The sequence below is a fragment of the Rhinatrema bivittatum genome, chromosome 3, assembly GCF_901001135.1.
Source record: "Rhinatrema bivittatum chromosome 3, aRhiBiv1.1, whole genome shotgun sequence".
Taxonomy (NCBI): domain Eukaryota; kingdom Metazoa; phylum Chordata; class Amphibia; order Gymnophiona; family Rhinatrematidae; genus Rhinatrema; species Rhinatrema bivittatum.
The window spans coordinates 260,427,750-260,450,652 of record NC_042617.1 but is presented as its reverse complement, the minus strand read 5'-3'; the positions used below and the strand labels follow the sequence as shown (position 1 = coordinate 260,450,652).

The following is a 22,903-nucleotide window of genomic DNA, read 5'->3' as shown; positions in this document are numbered from 1 at the left end:
TTGTAGTCCTACTTCATCAAGAAAATCCGAACTGAAGCCGCACCTCCAAATGACTACAACCAGGAATGCAGCTGCTGCTCCCACTCATTTAAAGCCAGACCGTTCAACTAAGATCCGCCTCTGAAATACCAACAAAAGTCACCACCTTCCGGCACCCAAAACACTCCAGTACTTGCGCGGTCCAAGCGACGCTTCGTATCCGGCCCCCGCCTCTCAGGCCAGTAAACAAGGACATCCATTGGCTGGGCTCTTATACAGACGCGGCCACGCCTCCTCCCCCAGCAGACTGTTTTCTATTGGTGAATGGGGACGGAATCTTGCCGACAGTCTGGACAGAACGGCGCACCTCCACTGTAGGGGCGGGTGACAGGTGCGCGCCTCCGCGGGCGAGCAGCCCGTCGCTGTTGTGCTCGCACCTTCCCTACTCGCTGCCGACGCCGGAGCGGTGGACGTGCTCGCGCCCGCGGAGGCGGCGGTGCTGGACGTGCTGGTTCTAGCGGTGCGTGTGTCTGGCTGGCTGGCTAGCTAGCTCGGTGGCTGTTGCTATGGCGGAGATTCGGGCCTCCTTTCCTTGCCTCTTCCTTCCCTTCCTGCTGCTGCTGCTGCTCCTGTTGCCGAGCGGTGGCCCGCAGCCGAGCCGAGGTAAATGTTAGGCGACGGAAGAGGGACGGGTACGGCGGAGGACCGAGGAGGTAGGGGGCGCCCCGCGCGGTCTCGTCCAGCTGTCTCCAATATGGCGGGTGCAGAGGCTGGCGGGCCAGGGGGAATGGGGAACAAGAGTCGCCCCCTGCCAGGGAGGGGGTTTCGCCTTTCATGGGCTGGAACAGTTTCCTCCCAGCTTTTCGCTCGGGTAAAGGGGGCGAGCTAAGTGGGTCGGTTCCCTTGTGCCGCCGGTGAGAGCCCGCACACGTTTTCGCCGTCCTGTTGTTTACACACCGCGCCGGCCTGTTACAACAGCGTTGTACGAGGGCCTGTAGCCCGACCTGGGGCACTCGGCGTCAGGACCAGCCGACTAATAAACTAGCAACTTGTCAGCTTTTGGTTCTGTTACTGATTCTTTGGAGGTTTATTCTTAATTATCCTTTTTTTGTCTTAATGGTAATCCTTTATTTTTGCACTGTTTCAGAATACTAACTCTGCACCTTTTTTATCATAATCATGTTATGTTTTTTGTAAACATTTTCTGCCCTCGATTTCACTCTGATGTGTAGAGATGCAGGCTTTGTTTTGTATGAAGCCTCGTAAGTGATGTTTTGAAGAGGATCAGAATTAGTAGCACTTAGTGTAAGGGGGCCTTTAGAAGCTATAAAGATTTACCACCCATCAGAAATGGAATAAAGCGGGGGGTGGAGGGGAAGAAAGGGGGTTCCTCATGTCTTTTCTTGTTTTAACTGCCGGTCGAATCATATTAAAACATTTTTGCTAAACGTGAGCACGAGGGTTGCAGATTTGTCCTTGGAATAGCCTCTTGTTAAGGCTATAGTGAGGAACAAGATGTATGGGTAACGGTGAAACAAATTGGTAGCCGGGCTTTTCCAGGGCTGTGAAATATTGTATGTATTATGCTATGTGAGAATCATGCTGTTTGTTAAATAATTTTTTGTAGAGCAGAGTTCTGGGAACTGTGTTGGTCTTGGAAGAAACAGGATTCTTTTAGACTGCACTATTTATCCAGTGGAAGAATTATTTAAATATGTAGTATATGATCTTTCAAGACCATATAGGTTTCTCCTCCAGTCGTCATCCTGAACTCTTTTTGCATGTTAAGAGAGTTGTTTTTTTTTTTAATTTAAGCTGTATTATGTCAGGTACTGTACTCAAAGTGCAAGTAGACATCATATATGGTAGTGTTTATATTTTTTAGATTTTGTAACTGATTTGATTTTGCTAGTGTTATTTTTTAATGCATTTTATTGTATACTTTTTGTTATGAGCTGCTTCGGGCCTTGGTGTAGGTGCCATATAAATGCAATAAATATATAAATATGGATATTAATGCTACTCAATGGTTGGGTTAAGTTATTTATCGATACACTTGTGGCATATATTGTATATTGGCTATTTGTTTTGATTATATATGTTACATTGTATGTTGCCTAGAGTTTTGCATCAGGCAACTAATAAATAAAATAAAAGTAAACATATTTTGATGTAGTGCCAAATAATTAATATATTTTTTTTATTTTTGGGGGTGTGTGTGTGTGGGGGGGGGGGTAATTGGGAATTTTTCTCCTGCTGCTTGGTATTTCTAGCTCATTTGGGACCAGGGCTGGGATCTCGCATCATGCACACTTATTTGCAACTACCTGAAGATGTTTTTCCCTTTTATATTCCCTCCTGCTTCACTTAACCCCAATGACTGCAGTGACAGTCCTTGACTAGGAGCCAAAGACTGGAGCACAAGAATGTGGACCTTGAGGCTGGCCATTAGGTTTTGCTGTTGAGGAATGGGTGAGGCTACCCTCCCTGAGACCCTGAACCCAGCCATGGAGCAGAGGCCTGTTCCAGGAATTAAACCTAGAAACCTCTACATGGCAACTCATAGGAATAAACACTCAGCCACCAGACTGACCTTCCAAATGATATTATTGTGTAGCTTGGGGCGGGGGGGGGGGGGGGTCATTTATAAGCACCTATCTTTAAAAACCTCATTTATGGTGAATGGAGGGCCTGGGGTTAATTTTCCAAAATGGTGCTGACCGGCCTTTGCCCTTTCAACAGGGGAGGGGCACTCGCTCATCAGGGTGAGTGTTGGGGAAGGGGGGGACGCAACCTGAGGTTATCAATGGAAAGGGGGGAGCTGGGGGCAAATCTTGGGGTGGGAGGGTGACCTATGTCTTGGGGCAGGAGGGGGTATTTGATTTAATAGGGAAGAGTTTAGGGAGGGAAAGTAGTACCGTGGCATGGCTAATGTACTTTTCTTTTCTTTTTTTTCTGTGGGGCTGCCTAGGGGAGTAGCAATACCCCTGGTGGCTTATTGCTGACTTTTGCAGGGGGTTTGTTTCAGGCCGCATGACTCGTTAAAGTGATGGCAGCCCTGTGCGTAAGAGGCTGCCATCACAAATTTAGGAGGACCCAGTCATGTTTTTTTTGTATTGTGGACTTTTTCAGTGAGACAGAAGAACACAGTGACAACACCATATTATATTGTCAGGAAGGGGCTAACTATTGTGCGAACACTCTTCCACTGGCAATATTTTGGCCCATCCACAATAAATAAATAAAAAAAAAAAAATCACAGCTTAGTAAATCTAGGCTTTAGTTTTCAGTTAAAACAAGTTAAATCATTAGGATCCATTATGTCCAATTTTATATTTATATTCCGCTTTTTGCACTTTTTTCAGCGCTTCAAAGTGGATTACGTTCAGGTACTGTAGGTATTTCCCTATCCCCAGAGGGCTCACAAACTAACAGGCCGATACAGAAAGAAATGCGGGAGAGCGGGCGAGCGCACAGGCCAGTGTCCTGGGTGTGCGATCCAGTAAAGAAAAATATGCTAATTAGAGCGTGTCCCTACCGCCTCCTTTTTGACAGGAGTGGCGGTTGTCAGTAGGTTTGACAGCCGAGGCACAATTTTTCCGGCGTCAGTTCTCGAGCCCACTGACAGCCACCGGTTCGGAAACCGGACGACAGAAATTAGCCAATTTTTTTTTTTAATTTTGAGAGAATGGTAGTGTGAAAAAGTTTTCTGAAAGTTGATTCTGTTTACCAGGAATAAGACCCCACCCCATCCCCAAAATATGGTAGCAGTGGCACTAAGAATTTGACAGGTTAACATTGTGAGCAATCTGGCTATTGCATCCTTTCTTAAGGAAGATTGTTAAGAGGTTTTATTGTGTAAAAAGCACATAGCAGTTGCCATGGTAAAAGGCATACTGGTTGGAGGTGACCATAGGAGGATTTATATTGTAACCAGCCAGGTAGGAAACTGGGTATTGAATATTCTTACTGGAATTTCCAAGAATCCCAACAGTAAATGTCCCTGTTTGGGACTCATGCAGCCATTTCCACTGGATGATCAATGTCATACAATCAGTAATTATCACACCATCAGATATCCATTTAGATGAAACAGCTACTTTATAGTTCTGCTGAATTAGTCAAGTTTCATCACATTGATAGGACTAAACACAATTTGTTTCTTAAAGTGCTAGCATAAATATTACATGTTCCATTCTTCACAATAAGAGGTTCAGATCAAACTGTAGCAGTTTCCATCTTCTATAAGCTTTGCGTAGAAAGGTGGTTGAAGTATATTCTGAGTACAGCCAATTTTTGCACAGTTCAAGCTTTGGTTCTTTGCTTCATCTTTAGTGGTGTTTATCTAGGCCTTCACAAAATCTTCTTGCAGATACTACAGTTAGTGCAGAATGGAGCTGCTAGGCTTATCTGTGGTGCTAAGCCTCGGGACAGGTTCACCCCTTACTTTAGAGACTTGAGCTGGTTGGCAGCTGATACATGGATCTAATTTTAAATCCTTACTTTGATCCACAAAGTTTATTAATGGGCATGGCCCATGGTATTTAAGGGAAATGTTATCACAGCACAGTTTCCTTGCCCTTTGAGTTCTTCCAGAAAGGCACTACTGAATGTTCACTCATTTCATGTGGTCCGATTTAGGAGACTTGCAATAGTGCCTTTTCTGTCACATATGAGCTTTGTGATGAAGCTGATTATTTCTCTTTTAGGAAAAGCTGAAGAGCTTGTTCATTGGCTCTAATTCATGAGTCTATTCTGCTACAGATTATTTTTTGTTTTATTTTGGGTTGCTTACTGTTTTAATGTGTATTTACTGTCATCTGCTCTGAACATAGTATGGATAAGGCGGAATACATATTTTTTAAATAAATTCCAGTAAAAGAGGGGGGAGAGTGCTCTGACAGTTCTGCCTCTTTGCTAGCTCCAGATCCTTTCCCTTCCCAGACAACTTCTGTACTAGTTCATGCCAGCTCTTGTTGAAAAGTTGGAAGTTATTGTATTTTATTTTCTGCAAGCCCACTTTTGCTGTCAGTGTTGGTGTTTCTTTTCATGGCTAGTTGCAGTCCTAAGTGGTTGGCTGTGTAGAAGAAAGACATTCAGACTGAAGAGATGTCGAGCTCTGGAGTTCACTTGCAAGGATGATTCTCATCAGCATAAAAACAAACCCCATTTACAGAACAAAGCTTTCATTCTCTGCCTGGAACCCTGGCATCTGCCAAGAAACATGTCGGAGCAACTCCCCTACAGCCTGCTTTCTGTCAGAGCAGCCTTGTAGGCTGCTCTCCTCCCGTCATTTTAGTATGGTGCTGTTCACAGGGTTTCATTCAGTGGGCTCACTTTGGGTACAGTACAGATCTTATGAAAAAAAAAAAAAAAGAGAAATCTTGATCTCAGTACTAGGTAACAACATGTGGTGTATTTTGTTTGTCAGTAAAGAATCACAGATTCCTTTGATTTTCATTACTTACAAATATCTATGCTGAGGGATTGGTTGGGGCGAAGAGCAGCTGTAAGGTTTTGTGGTTTGTTTTTTTTTTAATAACCAAAGTATATCTTTGTAAGAGTAACAAGTATGTTTAATATTCTTTTTTTCATTAGAAAGTTTTATATCCATCATGAAAATCTGAAAACATTAGCAACTCTGTCTGAGATCTAAGCTTCCATCTTTCTGTGGAGAATTCAGTTCTGCAGAGTAGTTGGATGTCCTGCTCTATTAAATGTCCTGTTTACTCCTTCAGACACTCCAAATAGGGCATTCATGTTCCTTTGTCTGGTTTACGGTTTAGGAGTCTGGGTGAACCTTGATGTGTATAGCAGTTGTCCTTCACTTAGATACCATCGGTAGAGGGTATGGAGATGTGAGGGTGCACTGAAGGTCTGAAAGGTTAACATCATTGCCCCTGCTGCCAAAAAGTGCAATGTCTTTGTTGCCATATAAATTTATATAGTGGGTCCTCTTCAGTGAGCAAGAAAACGTGTAGCTAGTTTGAGGTATCGATGTCCCTTTTGATAAGCCAGAGGGAGAGCATTTTAGAATTTTTTTTATTCCAGAAACAAAACTATAATTAGGTGCATAGATCTTTAGATATGTAAGAATGTACTTTCAACGGTGAACTTGTATGGAGATTACTATTTCTAAACACAGATTTGGTGAGAATATTGTAATGTTAAATTGAGAAACTACAAAGAAATTTACAGAGGAGTGTTATATCAGTTCACCAGAGAGAGTATGTTAAAATAAAACTGTTTAGAATTACTGTCTCTTACTAGGATAAGAGTGTTCTTGGGGAAGTCTCTTTGCCTCCCAATGCCTCAGGTACTCACTTGAATTGGATGCTGTGCAAGTAGCACATTTAAGACTAATCAGAGAAAATTCTTTTTCACTCAATGCACAATAAAGCTCTGGAATTTGTTGCCAGAGGATGTGGTTAGTGCAGTTAGTGTAGCTGGGTTCAAAAAAGGTTTGGATAAGTTCTTGGAGGAGAAGTCCATTAACGGCTATTAATCAAGTTTACTTAGGGAATAGCCACTGCTATTAATTGCATCAGTAGCATGGGATCTTCTTGGTGTTTGCATAATTGCCAGGTTCTTGTGGCCTGGTTTTGGCCTCTGTTGGAAACAGGATGCTGGGCTTGATGGACCCTTGGTCTGACCCAGCATGGCAATTTCTTATGTTCTTATGTCATTGTTGTAAAACTCAGAAATCATTTTCCAGCCTTCTAGTTTTTCTGATAAATTTTCAGCTTCAGTTGTGTGCCACACATTGGGATGCTTTCAGAAAGCAGTGTAGGAGTACAGTGTGGTTGGCCTTGTACTTTCTATAATATGGAATGTCCTACTGCTGGAGCTGAAAATCTTTCCAAATAAACTGAACAAACTTGCATGTTTTAAACTACTTATGAGCCCAATAAAGGCAACTTTTATACCCAGCTGTTTTGCTCACATGCTTTAAGCATATACGAAATTAGCAAAATCTTGTCTTTTCTCATCAGTCTTTTGCTGTGGCTTCAGTGTAAGGTCTGTATTGTCTGTTGGCATAACCTAAACCAGCTATTATGTGAATGCCGGGATTTGAGCAATTGTAATATAGCTTCTGTATTTAGCCGCATTGCTTCCTTATGTTCTGTGGGTAGTGGAGCATGGCCACAAATATAAGTTATTTCAGTTGCCACTTCTTGGTGGTGTATACTGGTTCATGTGTCCGAAATGTTGTGCCTTTTTTTTTTTTTTGCCCTGTGAAGTTTAGTCCAGAGTTCATTTTATTCAACAACTTTTCTGCTGAAGCAGTATGATTTCGTATCTTCATTATTTGATTTCTATTGCAGAGTCATAGATTTGAGTCTCAGTGTAATAATGTGCAGTTTATAAGGCAAGAAAAGTGCTAAACGTTATTTCCTTCTTAGTCGCATCCTTGCAAAATTCTTCGATGATGAACAGATGTATTTGAGTCATAGGGTTGGCAGGAGGAATGTGATTTTTGAAATTCCTGCTTCTCAAGTCATTCTAAAGTTAAGCAACCCATTTTGGGGCAGTGGGTCTCATTGTTCAGCCCTCTGCAAGCAGGTAGTATCTTAGAGAAGCCCACTCCTTGCTCCTGTAGTCCTCTAGACATAGCATTACAGCTGAGAACTTTCTTCTGCATCTAGAGACACCTGATGTGGAAGATGATGCTTCCCCGTCAGCAAACGGGCATCAATCTGCCCCAATGCATGGGTGATGTCTTCTGAAGGTACCAATATGGTCCCAGCAGTCAGAGCTTAGTAAAGAGCATGCGCGGGAGTTCATGCGTACTGCTTTGTGAGCCTTTCAGAGTTTCTTTGCCTAAGCTACAACACAAACGTGTTCCCAGTCTATTTCGTTAGGGTCATTTTTAGGCCTGTTTCTGCCTTGTTGCATCTTTCTTGTTTTTGGCAACTGCCTTGACAGGCCTGTAACAGAACTTTTGAGGTCTAAAAAAAAAATAAATGGAAAAGACCAAGAAGACTGTGGCCATCATTTTTGAGACCTGCAGCTGTGAACGCCAGATGTCCACTACAGATACACATTCTGTTTGTTGCCTGGGTCTGGATTATGTTACCTCTAGCTTACTACAGTTCTGGTAGGGTGTCCCCGGGGGCACACATAGTACGCTGCCTTTAAAATGGAGTCTTTGCATAAGACACTGTTGGGTAATGGCGCAAAGTGGCGTATTGGAGCTGCTTTTCCTTTCAGAGCGAATTGAGGACTCGCAGCACAGAAAGTCAAGGCAGGAGGAGGAAGTGACGTCAGCCGATGAGATGGCTGCCTAACTCCTGAGCTCCCGCCACCTTCCCTACCAAACGCTTTTTTGCGGGCGACAAATCGCAAATTTCTGCTTCACAAGCGGCGAATATTACTAGCAGGCATCCAGGATGGCGACGAAGCGAAAATCCGTGGATTTCCGCTGCTTTTCTTACCAAAAATCGGGCGGAGAGGAGGCAGAGGCACCGACGGGGAGCACGACTTCCGACATGCTTTCTGAATCCCCAGATGGCGCAGATGAATTTAATCTTACATCTGATGTGGCACCGACGCGCTCAGAGTTCCGCGACTGGTTCTGCAGCATTAGGCAGGACCTAAAAAGTTACAAGAAGGAGATTCGCGAAATGATGGAGGACTTTCAGGAGGAATTACACGCCGTGGGCAGGCGAGTTGATGACTGTGAGGGCAAAATGGATGAACAGGTGGAGGCAACGAAGCAGCTCCAGGACATCTGCAATGACTTGCAGGGAGAAAATATCGCCATGCGGGCCAAAATGGCTGACTTGGAGAATAGAGCAAGACGGGGAAATCTACGCTTCAGGGGCTTTGCAGAAAACCCTAACAACGAGAACTGTGAGCTTTTGATTACCCGTTTTTGCACATATCTATTAAACGGTGAGCCTTCGGATGCGCCGCAGGAGGGGGTGCAAATAAAGATTGACAGAGCGCATAGAGCGTTGCGTCCCCCGAGAGCGAATGTACCAAGGGACATAATTGTTTGCTTCCACAGCTACTCACAGAAGGAGAAAATAGCGGTGGCGGCGAGGAAACAGCAGAAGTGGGTGTGGGAAGCCCAGGAGATCTCTATATATGCAGATCTTTCCCAAGCCACGTTACAGAGCCGCTACGAGTTCCGGGAGGTCACACAGTTTCTTCGGGGCGCAAATATTAAATATCGCTGGCTGCACCCGTTTGGGCTGACTTTCACGTGGGAAGGACAGACATCACACTTGCAAACGGTGGCGGAGGCGACGGCGACTGCACTTTTGAAAGAAAAGGGGTTCAGCCCTGCGATACAGACATCTGGCCCACCTCGGCAAGCTCTCCCTCAAGGCCAACACCCCAGATGGCAGAGAGCCAGCACCAGAAACAGCCGGTTGAAGAGGAACTCCGACGCTACTAAGCGCGTGGATGGGAAAACCTGAACTGTTAAGAGTTCATAGAGTTGGATATCTGTTTATATTACCTGCCTCAGGCTGAGTGAGCCCAATGTCCAAGCAAGCCTGCGCTCGCTGTTTAATTGTTATCTAGTTTCATGTAAAATTGCATAAGTTCAGAGTTGGGGAATTCTAGATTGTCACTGCTTTATTAACATGCTATTAGGGAAGGGGGAGTGAAGTCAGTTATCTTCCTCCATAAATACTGAGAGTATGGATCTACAGGATGGAGCATGTAGATCTGACGTGCGGGAGGGGAGGGGGACAGGGAGGGGGGGATTTGGGGGGGTGCAGAGAGGAGCTCAATACCTCATGGTAACGCCACTGACCTCGGGTGAGGCTCACAGCTTTGGTACTTCTGTACGGGGGTCAACGGAGGCGGTGAGGGGGATGGGACCCCACGGCTCAAATAGTACTGCGGAGGCCATGTCAGATTGGATAAATGACAACCTTGCGTATCGCCTCTCTTAATGTTAAGGGGCTTAACACTCCTTATAAGAGACGCTTGTTTTACAGGGAATTGAGCTGTCTTAAAACTGATATCGTCTTTGTTCAAGAGACCCATCTCAGGGCAAGGTATGAAACGCTTATGGCATCTTCTAATTATCCGCACCAATACTATGCAGCTAGTTCTAACAAAGCGAAATATGCAGGGGTAGGAATCTTGTTTAGTAGACATGTGGTCTTTGAATGTCTTAGTTGTATTAAGGATCCCATGGGTCGCTATCTTATACTAGTTATCTCTATCAATGGGGTGTTATATACTTTAATGAATATCTATGCACCGAATAAGGAACAGGGAAGGTTTTATGATCAGGTTAGCACCCTGCTCCTCTTGCATAGCAAGGGATTTTTGTTGCTGGGGGGGGGATTTCAATGTGGTACGGGTGCCCCAACTCGATGCTTCTAAGGGTAGTGTTTCCTCTTCTCATGATCACAGAGCCAAGCTCCATACCCTAATGGACACATGGCAGCTAATGGATGTCTGGAGGGCACATTATCCCACATCTAGAGTCTATACGTTTTATTCAACACCACACTGCTCCTATTCAAGAATAGATTACTTTCTTGCAGATAAGGGGCTCTTTCACCAGATCCGTCACTCAGATATCAGCCCGGTGGTGTGGTCGGACCATGATGCAGTGACACTAGAGGTATCATTACAGGGATATGATGTTGGGGTGAGGTTCTGGCATCTAAACGAATCCCTACTGAGCGAGGAAGATTATGTTTCCGTCCTCACTGAAGACATCAAAAGGTTTTTTTCCCTAAATATGGGGGAGGATGTCTCTGCGCCCATAGTGTGGGATGCCTTTAAGGCCTACTTTAGAGGTTTATTGATCTCTCGCGGCACTTTTGTTAAAAAGAGGGACTCAAAAATTGCTCAGGAATTGAGGGACACTATACGCCACCTGTCACAACAACATCAGCTTAGTGGCTCGGGGAAGGTGTGGTTGAAGCTTACACGGGTCAGGGAGGATCTTACCCGATTGGAAACTAATAAGATTGCCCACTCTATGCTGTTGGCGAAGCAGGAGTACTTTGAGGGGGGCAACAAAGCTGGAAAGCAGTTGGCCTCACGTTTAAAACGCATACAATATCAAAATAATATTGCCAAAATTAAATCCTCAACAGGAGCCATTCTAACTAATAATACTGACATCAGGAAGCGTTTCTTAGATTTTTACGCTCAATTATATGCTTCTAATGATACTATCTCCCAGGCCACTGTAGATGGTTATCTAGCTGATATACGGTTACCCTGCCTCACCGCTGAGGCGCAAACGGCCATTGATGCTGAGATCACGGCAGCAGAGATACTTGATAGTATTCACGAGTTGAAGGTGGGGAAATCCCCGGGACCTGATGGGTTAACGGCTAAATTTTATAAGCAATTTGGGCCTCACTTGGTAGCACATGTACAAAAAGTATATAACTCTTTAAGAATGGGAGTCAAACTGGGTCCTCAAGCTAATCTAGCGGGCATCACGGTACTCCCCAAGCCAGGCCGTGACCCCACGGTCTGTGGTTCATATCGTCCCATCTCCCTGATAAATTTGGACCTTAAGATACTAGCTAAAATACTTGCCGGTCGCATGAATAATTACATCACGGGCATCATACATCAGGACCAGGCGGGATTTATCCCAGGGAGAATGGCTGGGGACAATGTTCGGAAACTGATAGATCTATTGTGGTTGGTCCATGGTCGCCGGGGAGATGCGCTTCTCCTCTCAATGGATGCAGAAAAAGCATTCGATATGGTTCACTGGCCCTTTCTGTTTGGGGTATTGCGTAAAATGGGATTTGGCCCGTATTTTTGTGAATGGTTGCTTAAATTGTATGATCACCCTCAAGCGTGCCTCAAAATCAACGGGGGGTATTCCAATAGTTTCGCTGTGGGAAGGAGAACAAGGCAGGGGTGCCCTCTATCGCCCATCCTTTTTGCGATTTTCCTGGAGCCCCTGGCGATTAAAATTCGCAGTAATCTGGCTATTCGAGGAGTACAGGTGGGCGACATACACCATAAACTTTGCCTCTTTGCTGATGATGTTATATTTACAGTGACGGACCCCCATGCTTCCCTATTGGCCATTGAACAGGAAATACGGTGGTTTAGCGAGGCCTCAGGGTACCTGGTCAATTGGGAAAAATCGGAGATTCTTAACCTTACCTGTTCTGCCTCTACCGTACAATCCTTAAAACCTCTTCACCCTTTCCGCTGGGCTCATAAAAAAACTCAAGTACTTGGGGGTTTATGTATCTAGTCATCCGAGGGATATCTATGCTTGCAATTACCCTCCGCTTATCCGGAAAATCTTCTTTGATTTGGATGTATGGCATAGATTACCTATGTCCTGGTTGGGGCGCATAGCTACTGTTAAGATGAACATTCTCCCGAAGCTATTATATCTATTTCAGTCATTGCCTATAGCTATACCTAATGCAGCACTTAAAACGTGGCAGCGCCGGATCTTTAGCTTCATTTGGAGAAGGCGACCGCCACGCGTTAGTAGACAGGTTTTATACCAATCTAAATTGGAAGGGGGTCTGAGTGTACCTAATCTTCAATGGTATTATGTGGCAGGTCAAATTCACTCTCTCATAGAGTGGCATGCGAATAGGGTCCCGAAACACTGGGTAGCTATTGAGCAGTATCAGGTGCCGGAGATGCAGTTAGCTGCCTTGCCCTGGCAGCCTAGGAGTACGTGGCGGGCATGTCCAAATGTCTTGCCTACCACTCGCCATACTTTATCGTTGTGGACCTCTTGGAAAGCCAAGTTGGTGGGCAATAAGAAATATTTTTACATGACAAGTTTATACCATAATACTGATTTTTGCCCGGGGCTGCCTACATCAGCATTTCCTGCTTGGAAGGACAGGTCTATCATTAGACTGGAGCATTTATGGGGAGGGGATAAACTTCTCTCTTACGCCTCGTTACAAGAGAAGGTAGACATACCGGCTACCGAATTTTTGGCCTATAAGCAGTTGGAGCATTTTTGTTTTACCAATGGTGTGACGGCGGATCTGCGGGGAGGTAAAACTTTATTTGAAGGTTTTTGTTCCAGCCCGCATAGAACGAGGGGCCTCCTCTCTAAGATTTATAAGTTACTCAATGGTAGACTGCTGGTGGTACCCAGTCATATCAAAGCATGGTGTGCTGATCTCAGGCGGGACATAACAACAAGTGAATGGGACCGGATCTATCTCCATATCAGTAAAGCTTCTATTTCCTCTCTTCTTGTAGAAAATGGGTACAAATTATTATATCGTTGGTATATTACTCCAGAAAAGTTGGGGAAAATGAATCCCAATCATGATAGCAAATGTTGGAGAGGGTGTGATGCTCGGGGCTCATTTTTACACATGTGGTGGGAGGGGGCTTGTATCCAATCTGTATGGCAGAAAGTTGAATGTTGGTTAAACAAGATGCTTGCACATCCTATCTCCCTTACCATCGACGGAACATTGCTGCATGATTTTGGCAGCATCGAGCCTATGGGGGCATCGGACCTGTGTATACAAGTGTGTATAGCTGCTCGTTTGGAAATTGCACGTATGTGGAGGGACAAGAACGGGCCTAGTCTGGCGGTGATTCAGCGGAGGACGGATCACCTCTGCACCCTGAACAAACTTACAGCGGAAAGACGTAAGAGACTGAAAATGTTTTATCAAACCTGGAATCCTTATCTACAGTGGCGGACTACCGAGGCATCCTTGACGTCTGCTGCATAGTCTGAGTCCGTGGGAAGCCCAGGACGAGCTTGCTCTTTTGATGATTATTTGCCTTTCTACCTTGATTATGGGACTGTACCCTCGTGGAGCAGAGTCTCACTGCCTTGACCTTTGGCCTATTGGTCAATGGCTTCACCTTTATTTTAACAAGCTGTTGCCTTTGTATGATATCACTGCTACTGGAAACAGGGGTGGGGGCTCCTTTCAGGCACTTGGGGAGGGGAGGGGGAAGGATCTTGGGAGGGTATGAAATGATGACACTGGGACGCATCTCTGTTTGTGTTCAATACTTTATTGTTGTTTCGATGTTACTCCTGTGTGTCAATAAAATTGTTCATGTTAAAAAAGAAAGTCAAGGCAGGATTTATCTTACCACACACACTTCCCCCAACCTGCAAGTCACAGAATGCCTGCCCTGCCCCCATCCACCATGGCATTAGTTCCTGGATCCAACACAGGGCAGGGATTGAATACAGTGCAGAAAACTAAGGTGCCAGCTGAGGTGGGAGAATTGGTGCTGATCACTTGTGAGGGATCCCCTCTGGGGCTGTCTTCTTTTGTGCCTAAGAAACCTGCTTGGGGCTTAGCAAGTGCAAAGCTGCCCTCAACCTGAGGCAGGAAGTTGACTCCTTAGCACAGGTGCCATCTCGTTCATAGTGCAGGAGATCCCCATGGCACCGAGCCATTTGTTTTTACTGGACCAGGGTGCTGTATGTCTCTTCAGCATGGAGAATCTTCCCTGTTGGAGCGGAGCACTTCAGTGAATATGCATGCCGTGGAACAGAAGGAAATTTCACTTGTGCTGCCAACTATGGAGTGCCTCCGAACCAACTGCCACTGCGGCTCCGAATTCCCACTGCGCCACACACATTGGCTACCATTTATGAGATGAACCAATCTGGGTTTCTGAAGAGCATGTCTCTCCTCCCAGCACAAAGTGGCCCTCAGCCTTGATACACTTAAGTTCTGAAGACTGGAGAGGGAGGATGGAATTTTTCTTGTCCAAAAGGGAGGACATTTTTCTCACATAGTGAGACTACTCAAAGTTCCCCATAGGGTCATACTTTACCCTAGGGGCTTCCAGTGGTGGGAGTTCACCATGTTCCCCCCCCCACACCCACCAAGTGGTAGATTCACGACCTCCACAGGAGGCCCTTCATAGATCAGAAGAGGAAAAAGTGGGCTCAGTTCATTGTGAGGTCCTGTCAGATGTTTCCATCTCAGACTAACAGAGGCCCCTTTCCTCGGTCACCATCATCACCTGAGTCATGGCTCAGAATACTCCAGTGGTCAAGAGAGGATGAAGCTTCTATGGAGATTCCTTCAGATTCTTATCAGACTTGCCTCAGCATACCTCTCTTCTGGAAGATCTCTGCCACTCAAATGTTTCTTGGATCACCTGATGTACTCATTATCTGTTAGTGTCAGGAAGGAGCAAGACCTGAGAGCGGATGTCTTTTTGGTCTCTTCAGTTTCTTTACCTCCAGCGAATTCTGCATCCATTCCGGTGTATAGACACTTTAAGGATGTGGCAGACTCCAAATGTCTTCCAGTGGCCCGAAAACTTAACCTAAAGTATAGGTTCAGGCTTCACCAGGCTTTGGGGTAGTCCAGCTATCGCTACTTTGTGTGCTGGAATTGGCATTGAAGTTTGTGAAGCGCAATTGTGATCACTCGTCACATTTCCTGGGAAGGGTTCAAAGGCATTGGATGATTTTGGGGAAAAAAGGTCGTCTAGGGAGCCATGCTGTGTGCTTTGATTGTAGCTCATCAGCTGTACATGGTACAATATTTACATGAAGTGTCAGTCCCAAGGCAGGGACTTCTGTCATAGGGTGGATGACTAGGAATGTGATAAGCAGATCTCATCTGATCTTCTCTGTGTATGAAGGATTTAATTAATGCTGCAGCCAGGACTTCAGCCGCTTCTGTAGGAGTTCAGACTCATGTTACAGGCAAATGGCCTTTGTGAATATATGCCTGACCTTCTGCCAGTTGTGCTGTGTACAGGAGACAACTTGTTTAGAGACCAGGTAGAGGAGAATGTGGTTCTGATTAACCCATTATGTCCCAGTGTTCTGTTTAGGACATCTTAAAAAATTGGGACACAATGGGTTAAGAAGCATCAGTTTATTTTGCAGTTCTTATTTGGGGCAATGGAGGACCAGCTGGCTCAGCCCAACAGCAGTTCTTGTCCTATAAGTACCCATTCTTGTAAAAACATCATTTCCACTTTTTGTTTCAATGCCTTTGAGCTACTCCTACTATTTAGCAGCAGCAGCTCCTGTTAGAGGTCAACAGAGGGAAAGGCATCATCAAGAGGCTCAGCAGCATTCGCAGCCTTAAACCTGGGACGAGTTTTTGATGTCTGAGGCCCGCCATCTCCAGTGGGGGAGAAAAGTCTGTCACCAAAGACAAGTGGGTCCTGGAAATTGTGGCACCACTTATGCTTCTCGTGGTGGCCTCCTCCAGCTCAGTGGATTGCCTTCTTCAACTCGGATGCTTCTCAATTTGAACAGCTGCTACTGGAGGTAAAGTCACTCCATCAACAGACGGCAATTGAGCTTGGACCTTTGCAGGATTGTGGCCAGGGGTTCTAATCCCCCAAAAATCAATGAGATTGAGACTGTCCTGGATTTATGGAGGCTGAACAAATTGTTGGTTCATGAGAGATTCAATATGATGTTCTTCCAGGTGATTCTTTGCTTCATTCAACTGGGGAGATTTGATGTATGATCTGGATCCGAAAGACGCTTATGTGCACATTCCCATTTACCATGCCCATCAGATGTTCCTGCATTACCAGTACAAAGTGCTTCTTTTTGGCCTCTCGATGGCCCCGAGGGTGTTCACAAAATGTCTTGTAATTGTGGCTGCACAGCTTAGTAAACAGGGAATCTGCATATTCTCATACCTGGACAATTGGTGACTGCTCCATCTCCAACGAGTTCTGGAGTCCCTCGATACAATCATCTGGCTTCTCTGAGTTTACTGGTCATCTTTTCCAAGTCCAGTTTGATCTCATTTCAAAAAATTAAGTTCATAGGAGCCTGGATAGACTCCAAGAAAAAGCATTTCTCCCTGTTGAAAGAGGTGCACTACTGGTGTGCCTAGTAAGGTTTTTTTCCTACAGCAGGACTGAGCATCAGTAAGGTCTATCTGGTTCTCACAGGACAAGCAGGATGGTTGTCCTCACAAATGGGTGACATCGAGGATGGAGCCCACCACGGAAAAACTTCTGTCAAAGTTTCAGAAACTTTGACTGGCCCCTACTGGGCATGCCCAGCACGGCACCAACCCTGCAGCCAGCAGGGGTCTCCCTTCAGTCTTCTTTTTTCCGCGCAGCAGTAGCCACGCGGTGAAAGAGCTCTTAACCACGTTCCTGACAGGAATTTGGAATTTCCTATTCTAAAGAAAAATTTGCCCCTCAGGGGTCTCCTTCGACTAATTTTTCATTCCGCGGACCCTCGGTAAGTTTTGCCGTCGTTTTCGTCGACTTCTGTCGAGTTCCATCTCGAGGCCTGTTGGCAGTCGACAGTCCCGCAGTTAAATTTTTGGCCCATAGCCATGGCGTCGGGTTTCCGTCTATGTCCGGACTGTACCCGGACTATGTCCATCACAGAGCCCCATGGCGTCTGTGTTTTGTGCTTAGGTAGTGAGCATGATGTCCTGACTTGCACCAAATGTGCCTTAATGACGCCAAAAGGTCGCAAAGCCAGGATGGAGAAGATGGGACTCCTTTTCCATGCTCGTACCCCAACGCCATCGATTGCATCGACGTCTTCGGAACCGGCACCGTCGAGATTGCACCATCGGCAGCCCTCCGGTGACCGTCCGCCATCGACTCCAGTCCCTCCCCCGGATGGTCGAGGGGACCGGAAGGACAAGCATCGTCATCGACGTCACAAGTCTCGGCCTGTCGAGGATCCATCGTCATCGACCTCTATTCCGACCGAGCCACCGACTAAGAAGCCGAGATCAGATCTGGCACCGTCCACCTCTGGTTCACAGGCACCGAGGCAACCCTCACCCCCTCGGGGTTTGGGAGCCGCGATTCCACCTATCACGGTGGTCCCTCCGGCTCAGCCTCAGCCTCCCTCTCCCGTTGAGCCGGGTCTTGTTACCCCTGGTCTCCGGGCAGAACTGGACTGGCTGGTCCAGGAGGCCATCGAGAAAGCGATGCTCAAGCTCCAACCTCCACCGGCACCGACTCCGGCACCGAGAAGGGAACCGGCCACCGAGCCGATTGCTGCAGCCCTAGCACCGCTTCTCACCCGGATGGAAAAGCTCGTATCAGCTTTTCCACCGGCGATTCCAGTACCATCGAGACCTCTGTCACCGACAGACCTTTCATCGAGTGGAGAAACATCGTATTTGATTCCCCCATCAGGGGTGGTTCCATCGGTGCCTTCTCGGCCATCGCCACCGATATATTCTTCGGTTCCACCGAGATTTCCGATGCCGGCATCGATTCCACGGCGACCGGCGCCGGTGCCCTCGATGCCATCACCGGCTCCAGCACCGATCCCATCGAGGTTATACTCCAAGCCCTCGGTGCTTTCTTCCAGTTACCCAGAGCCTCAACCAGGACCTTCAGGAATTCAGGCTCCACCTGGTCTTACCGGTCATCCTGATCCTTATGACTCTTGGGGTGATGATACTTCTTCTGACACAGATTTACCTTCACCACCTTCTCCTACGGAGAGTAGAAAGCGTTCTCCTTCTGAGGACTTGTCTTTTATAAATTTTGTGAAACAGATGTCAGAAGTAGTCCCTTTTCAGCTCCACTCTGAACAAGATGACAGACATGAGATGATGGAATTACTCCAATTTTTGGATGCTCCCAAAATCATCACCTCCATTCCCATCCATCAGGTCTTTCAAGATCTTCTTAAAAAGAATTGGGAATCGCCTGCATCTGTTACTCCAGTAAATAAAAAAGCTGATTCGACATATCTGGTACAGTCAGCTCCCGGTTTTCAAAAACCTCAAATGGACCATCGCTCAGTAGTCGTGGAATCAGCGCAGAAGAAAGCTAAACGACTAAAGCCTCATTCTTCTACACCACCTACTAAGGAAAATAAATTCCTAGATGCTGTAGGCAGAAAAGTCTTTCAAGGAGCTATGCTGATATCAAGAATTGCCTCGTATCAGCTGTATATGACTCAGTATAACAGAGCCATTTTCAAACAAATGCAGGACTACTCAAATACTTTACCTGAACAATTTCAACCACAGCTTCAAGCCCTTATAGACAAAGGTCTTGAAGCTGGAAAGCATGAAATAAGAACTTCATATGATGTCTTTGATGCTTCCACAAGGCTTTCAGCAACAGCCATCTCAGCCAGACGTTGGGCTTGGCTTAAATCATCCGATCTTCGGCCGGAGGTCCAGGACAGACTCTCAGATTTACCTTGCCTAGGAGATAATTTGTTTGGAGAGCAAATTCAGCAAATAGTAGCTGAATTGAAAGAGCATCATGAGACGCTGAAACAACTTTCATCCACTCCTTCAGATTTACCCTCCAAACAGCCTTTTAAGAAAGACCCTAAAAAGCCCTTCTTTAGGCCACGGCGATATTATCCACCATCGGCTAAGTCCCGGCCTGCACGTACCTCGCACAGGACTCAGCCACGCCAACCGCGTAAACAAAGACCTGCCACAGCTCCACCTCCGGGCCCTGCGGCTGGTCTTTGACCGTCACATAGACAGCACTTACCAGACCCCTCTTCCAACTGTCCCAGTAGGAGGTTGACTGTGCCATTTTCTGCACAACTGGCTTCGCATTACCACAGATCAGTGGGTGATAGCAATAATTACACAGGGTTACCACCTCACTTTCACAACTCTTCCTACAGACTCCCCACCTCTACAAACATGGAGTCTTCCCAATCATTCTGCTCTTTTAGAGCACGAAGTATCCCTTCTCCTACAATCAAATGCTATAGAACCCGTTCCTCCCTTACAACAAGGACTGGGATTCTATTCCAGGTACTTCATGATTCCAAAAAAGTCAGGGGGCCTACGTCCCATCCTCGACCTGCGGGCTCTCAACAAGTACCTTCTCAAGGAGAAGTTCAAGATGGTAACCCTGGGTTTGCTTCTCCCACTGTTGCGAAGAGGGGACTGGCTATGCTCCCTAGACCTAAAAGACGCATATACCCACATTGCGGTTACAAAATCTCATCACAAATACCTGCGTTTTCTGGTAGGCCGAAACCATTACCAGTACAGAGTCCTACCTTTCGGCCTAGCATCCGCACCACGAGTCTTCACCAAATGCCTCGTGGTAGTGGCAGCATTCCTCAGGAAAGAAGGTGTCCACGTCTACCCCTACCTGGACGATTGGCTAATCAGGGCTCCAACTCAACTACTTGCTCAATCCTCCCTAGCATTGACAATTCAGACTCTCCTTTCCTTAGGATTTCTTGTAAATTACGAGAAATCTTGCTTGGTCCCATCTCAAACCTTATCCTTCATTGGGGCAGACTTGGACACCTTACAAGCAAAGGCCTTCCTTCCTCATCAACGGGTTCAAACCCTCGTGTCCCTAGCTCGCCAGCTGCAGTTTCAACACACAGCCACAGCTCGCCAGTTCCTTGTTCTACTGGGACACATGGCTTCCTCGGTTCAAGTAACTCCCATGGCCCGTCTGGCCATGAGGCCTACACACTGGACTTTAAGACACCAATGGATCCAAGCTCTTCAGCCTCTATCCTCCATTGTCACAATCACAAACGCATTACGTCTGTCTCTTGCCTGGTGGACGCATCCAGTCAACCTTTTAAGGGGCTTACCCTTTCTTCCACCAGATCCCCAGGTAATCCTCACCACCGATGCTTCCAACATAGGGTGGGGAGCCCATGTCGACAATCTACAGTCTCAAGGAATCTGGTCACGACAGGAAGCCAAACACCAGATCAACTTTCTGGAGCTACGAGCAATACGCTACGCTCTCCGGACATTTCAAGATTATTTATCACATCAGATAATATTAATCCAGACAGACAACCAGGTGGCAATGTGGTACATAAACAAGCAGGGAGGCACAGGCTCCTTCCTTCTGTGTCAGGAAGCTGCGCAGATCTGGGCAGAAGCTCTCTCCCATTCCATGTACCTCAAGGCCACCTATCTGCCGGGAGTAGACAATGTATTGGCGGACCAGCTGAGCCGTGTCTTCCAACCACACGAGTGGTCACTCAATCCTGTAGTAGCGACCTCTCTGTTTCACAAGTGGGGTTATCCCCGCATAGACCTCTTTGCGTCCCCTCAGAACCGCAAAGTGGACAATTATTGTTCTCTCATTCGGAGCCAGCACTCTCAACCGAGGGATGCATTCTCCCTCAAGTGGACGACCGGTCTGCTCTATGCATTCCCTCCACTTCCTCTTCTGTCGAGGACTCTCGTGAAGCTACGCCAGGACAGAGAAACTATGATCCTGATAGCACCCCACTGGCCACGCCAAGTGTGGTTTCCCATACTTCAGGATCTCTCCATCCGCAGGCACATTCCCCTGGGAAAGGACCTGCATCTGCTCACTCAAAACGACGGATGCCTCCTCCATCCCAACCTCCAAGCCTTGTCCCTGACGGCATGGATGTTGAAAGGTTAGTCCTTCAGCCATTCAACCTTTCAGATTCCGTTTCTCGTGTCCTGATAGCTTCACGAAAGCCCTCCACCAGAAAATCTTACTCATACAAATGGAAAAGGTATACATCATGGTGCACTTCTCAGTCCCTTGATCCCCTTTCCTGTCCAATCTCTAACTTCTTGGACTATCTCTGGCATCTCTCAGAATCAGGTCTAAAGACCTCTTCCATTAGAATGCATGTCAGTGCGGTAGCCGCCTTCCATAAAGGTATCGGGGGTGTCCCTATCTCAGTACAACCCCTGGTAACACGCTTTCTTAAAGGATTGCTCCATTTGAAACCGCCTTTACGTCCTCCGGCCCCGTCTTGGGACCTTAATCTGGTTCTTGGTCGCCTGATGAAGCCGCCTTTCGAACCTCTCCATTCCTGTGACCTAAAATATCTCACATGGAAAATGTTATTCCTTTTGGCTATCACTTCAGCTCGCAGGGTTAGTGAATTACAGGCCCTAGTTACCTATCCACCTTACACTAAACTCCTGCAGGACCGGGCGGTGCTCCGCACTCACCCTTAAATTTTACCTAAGGTAGTTTCGGAGTTTCACATTAATCAATCCATCATACTACCTATCTTCTTTCCCAGGCCCCACTCCAATCCCGGGGAACAGACTCTGCATACCCTTGACTGTAAACAGGGCTCTAGCTTTTTATCTAGACCGTACAGTTTCTCACAGAAAGAGCACTCAATTATTCGTCTCTTTCCACCCTAACAAGTTGGGACAACCTGTGGGTAAGCAGGCTCTTTCCTCCTGGTTGGCGGACTGCATTTCTTTTTGCTATGAGCAAGCTGGCATTCCTTTCCAAGACCGTGTCAAAGCACACTCTGTGAGGGCCATGGCGACTTCAGTAGCACCCCTTCGATCGGTGCCGCTTCCTGACATCTGCAGGGCTGCTACCTGGAGTTCTCTCCATACATTTGCAGCCCACTATTGTTTGGATAAAGCTGGACGACAGGATTCCATCTTCGGCCAATCTGTCTTGCGTAACCTTTTTCCAACTTGATGTACTAACACCCTTCCACCTTCCCGGTAGGGTGCGGATGTCCTTTACCAAATTCCACCCCAGTTGTTGTGCCTGTTGCACATTGTTGGGTGCATTTGGTGCAAGTCAGGACATCCTCAGCTCGGTACTCACCCATTTGTGAGGACAACCATCCTGCCTGTCCTGTGAGAAAGCAAATGTTGCTTACCTGATGTAACAGGTGTTCTCACAGGACAGCAGGATGTTAGTCCTCACGAAACCCGCCCGCCACCCCGCGGTGTTGGGTTCGTTTTCTTTTATTTTTCGGCACTGCCTGTAGCTTTGAAAATCAGACTGAAGGGAGACCCCTGCTGGCTGCAGGGTTGGTGCCGTGCTGGGCATGCCCAGTAGGGGCCAGTCAAAGTTTCTGAAACTTTGACAGAAGTTTTTCCGTGGTGGGCTCCATCATCGATGTCACCCATTTGTGAGGACTAACATCCTGCTGTCCTGTGAGAACACCTGTTACATCAGGTAAGCAACATTTGCTTTCTGGGTCAAATTGCTGAAGCAGTACATGTAGTTTCTAACTTATTTGCAACCAATTGTTACCCCTCCAGATATCTGCAACCACCAATAATAG

The 22,903-nt window shown here is 46.6% G+C and overlaps 1 protein-coding gene across 3 annotated transcripts in view; it reads left to right on the top strand.

Moving 5' to 3' along the window:
- Positions 1–369: 369 nt before the first annotated feature.
- Positions 370–22,903, top strand: part of ACVR1B (activin A receptor type 1B) — a 54,860-nt gene continuing 32,326 nt past the window's right edge. The window contains exon 1 of one of the 3 annotated variants that reach the window (XM_029594523.1): positions 370–642. In XM_029594523.1, coding sequence (XP_029450383.1) covers positions 546–642 — 97 coding nt within the window. In that variant the 5' untranslated portion in view covers positions 370–545. Of the gene's footprint in view, positions 643–670; positions 693–22,903 lie in introns of those variants that run through there. The other 2 variants (XM_029594525.1, XM_029594524.1) reach the window with 2 other exon arrangements.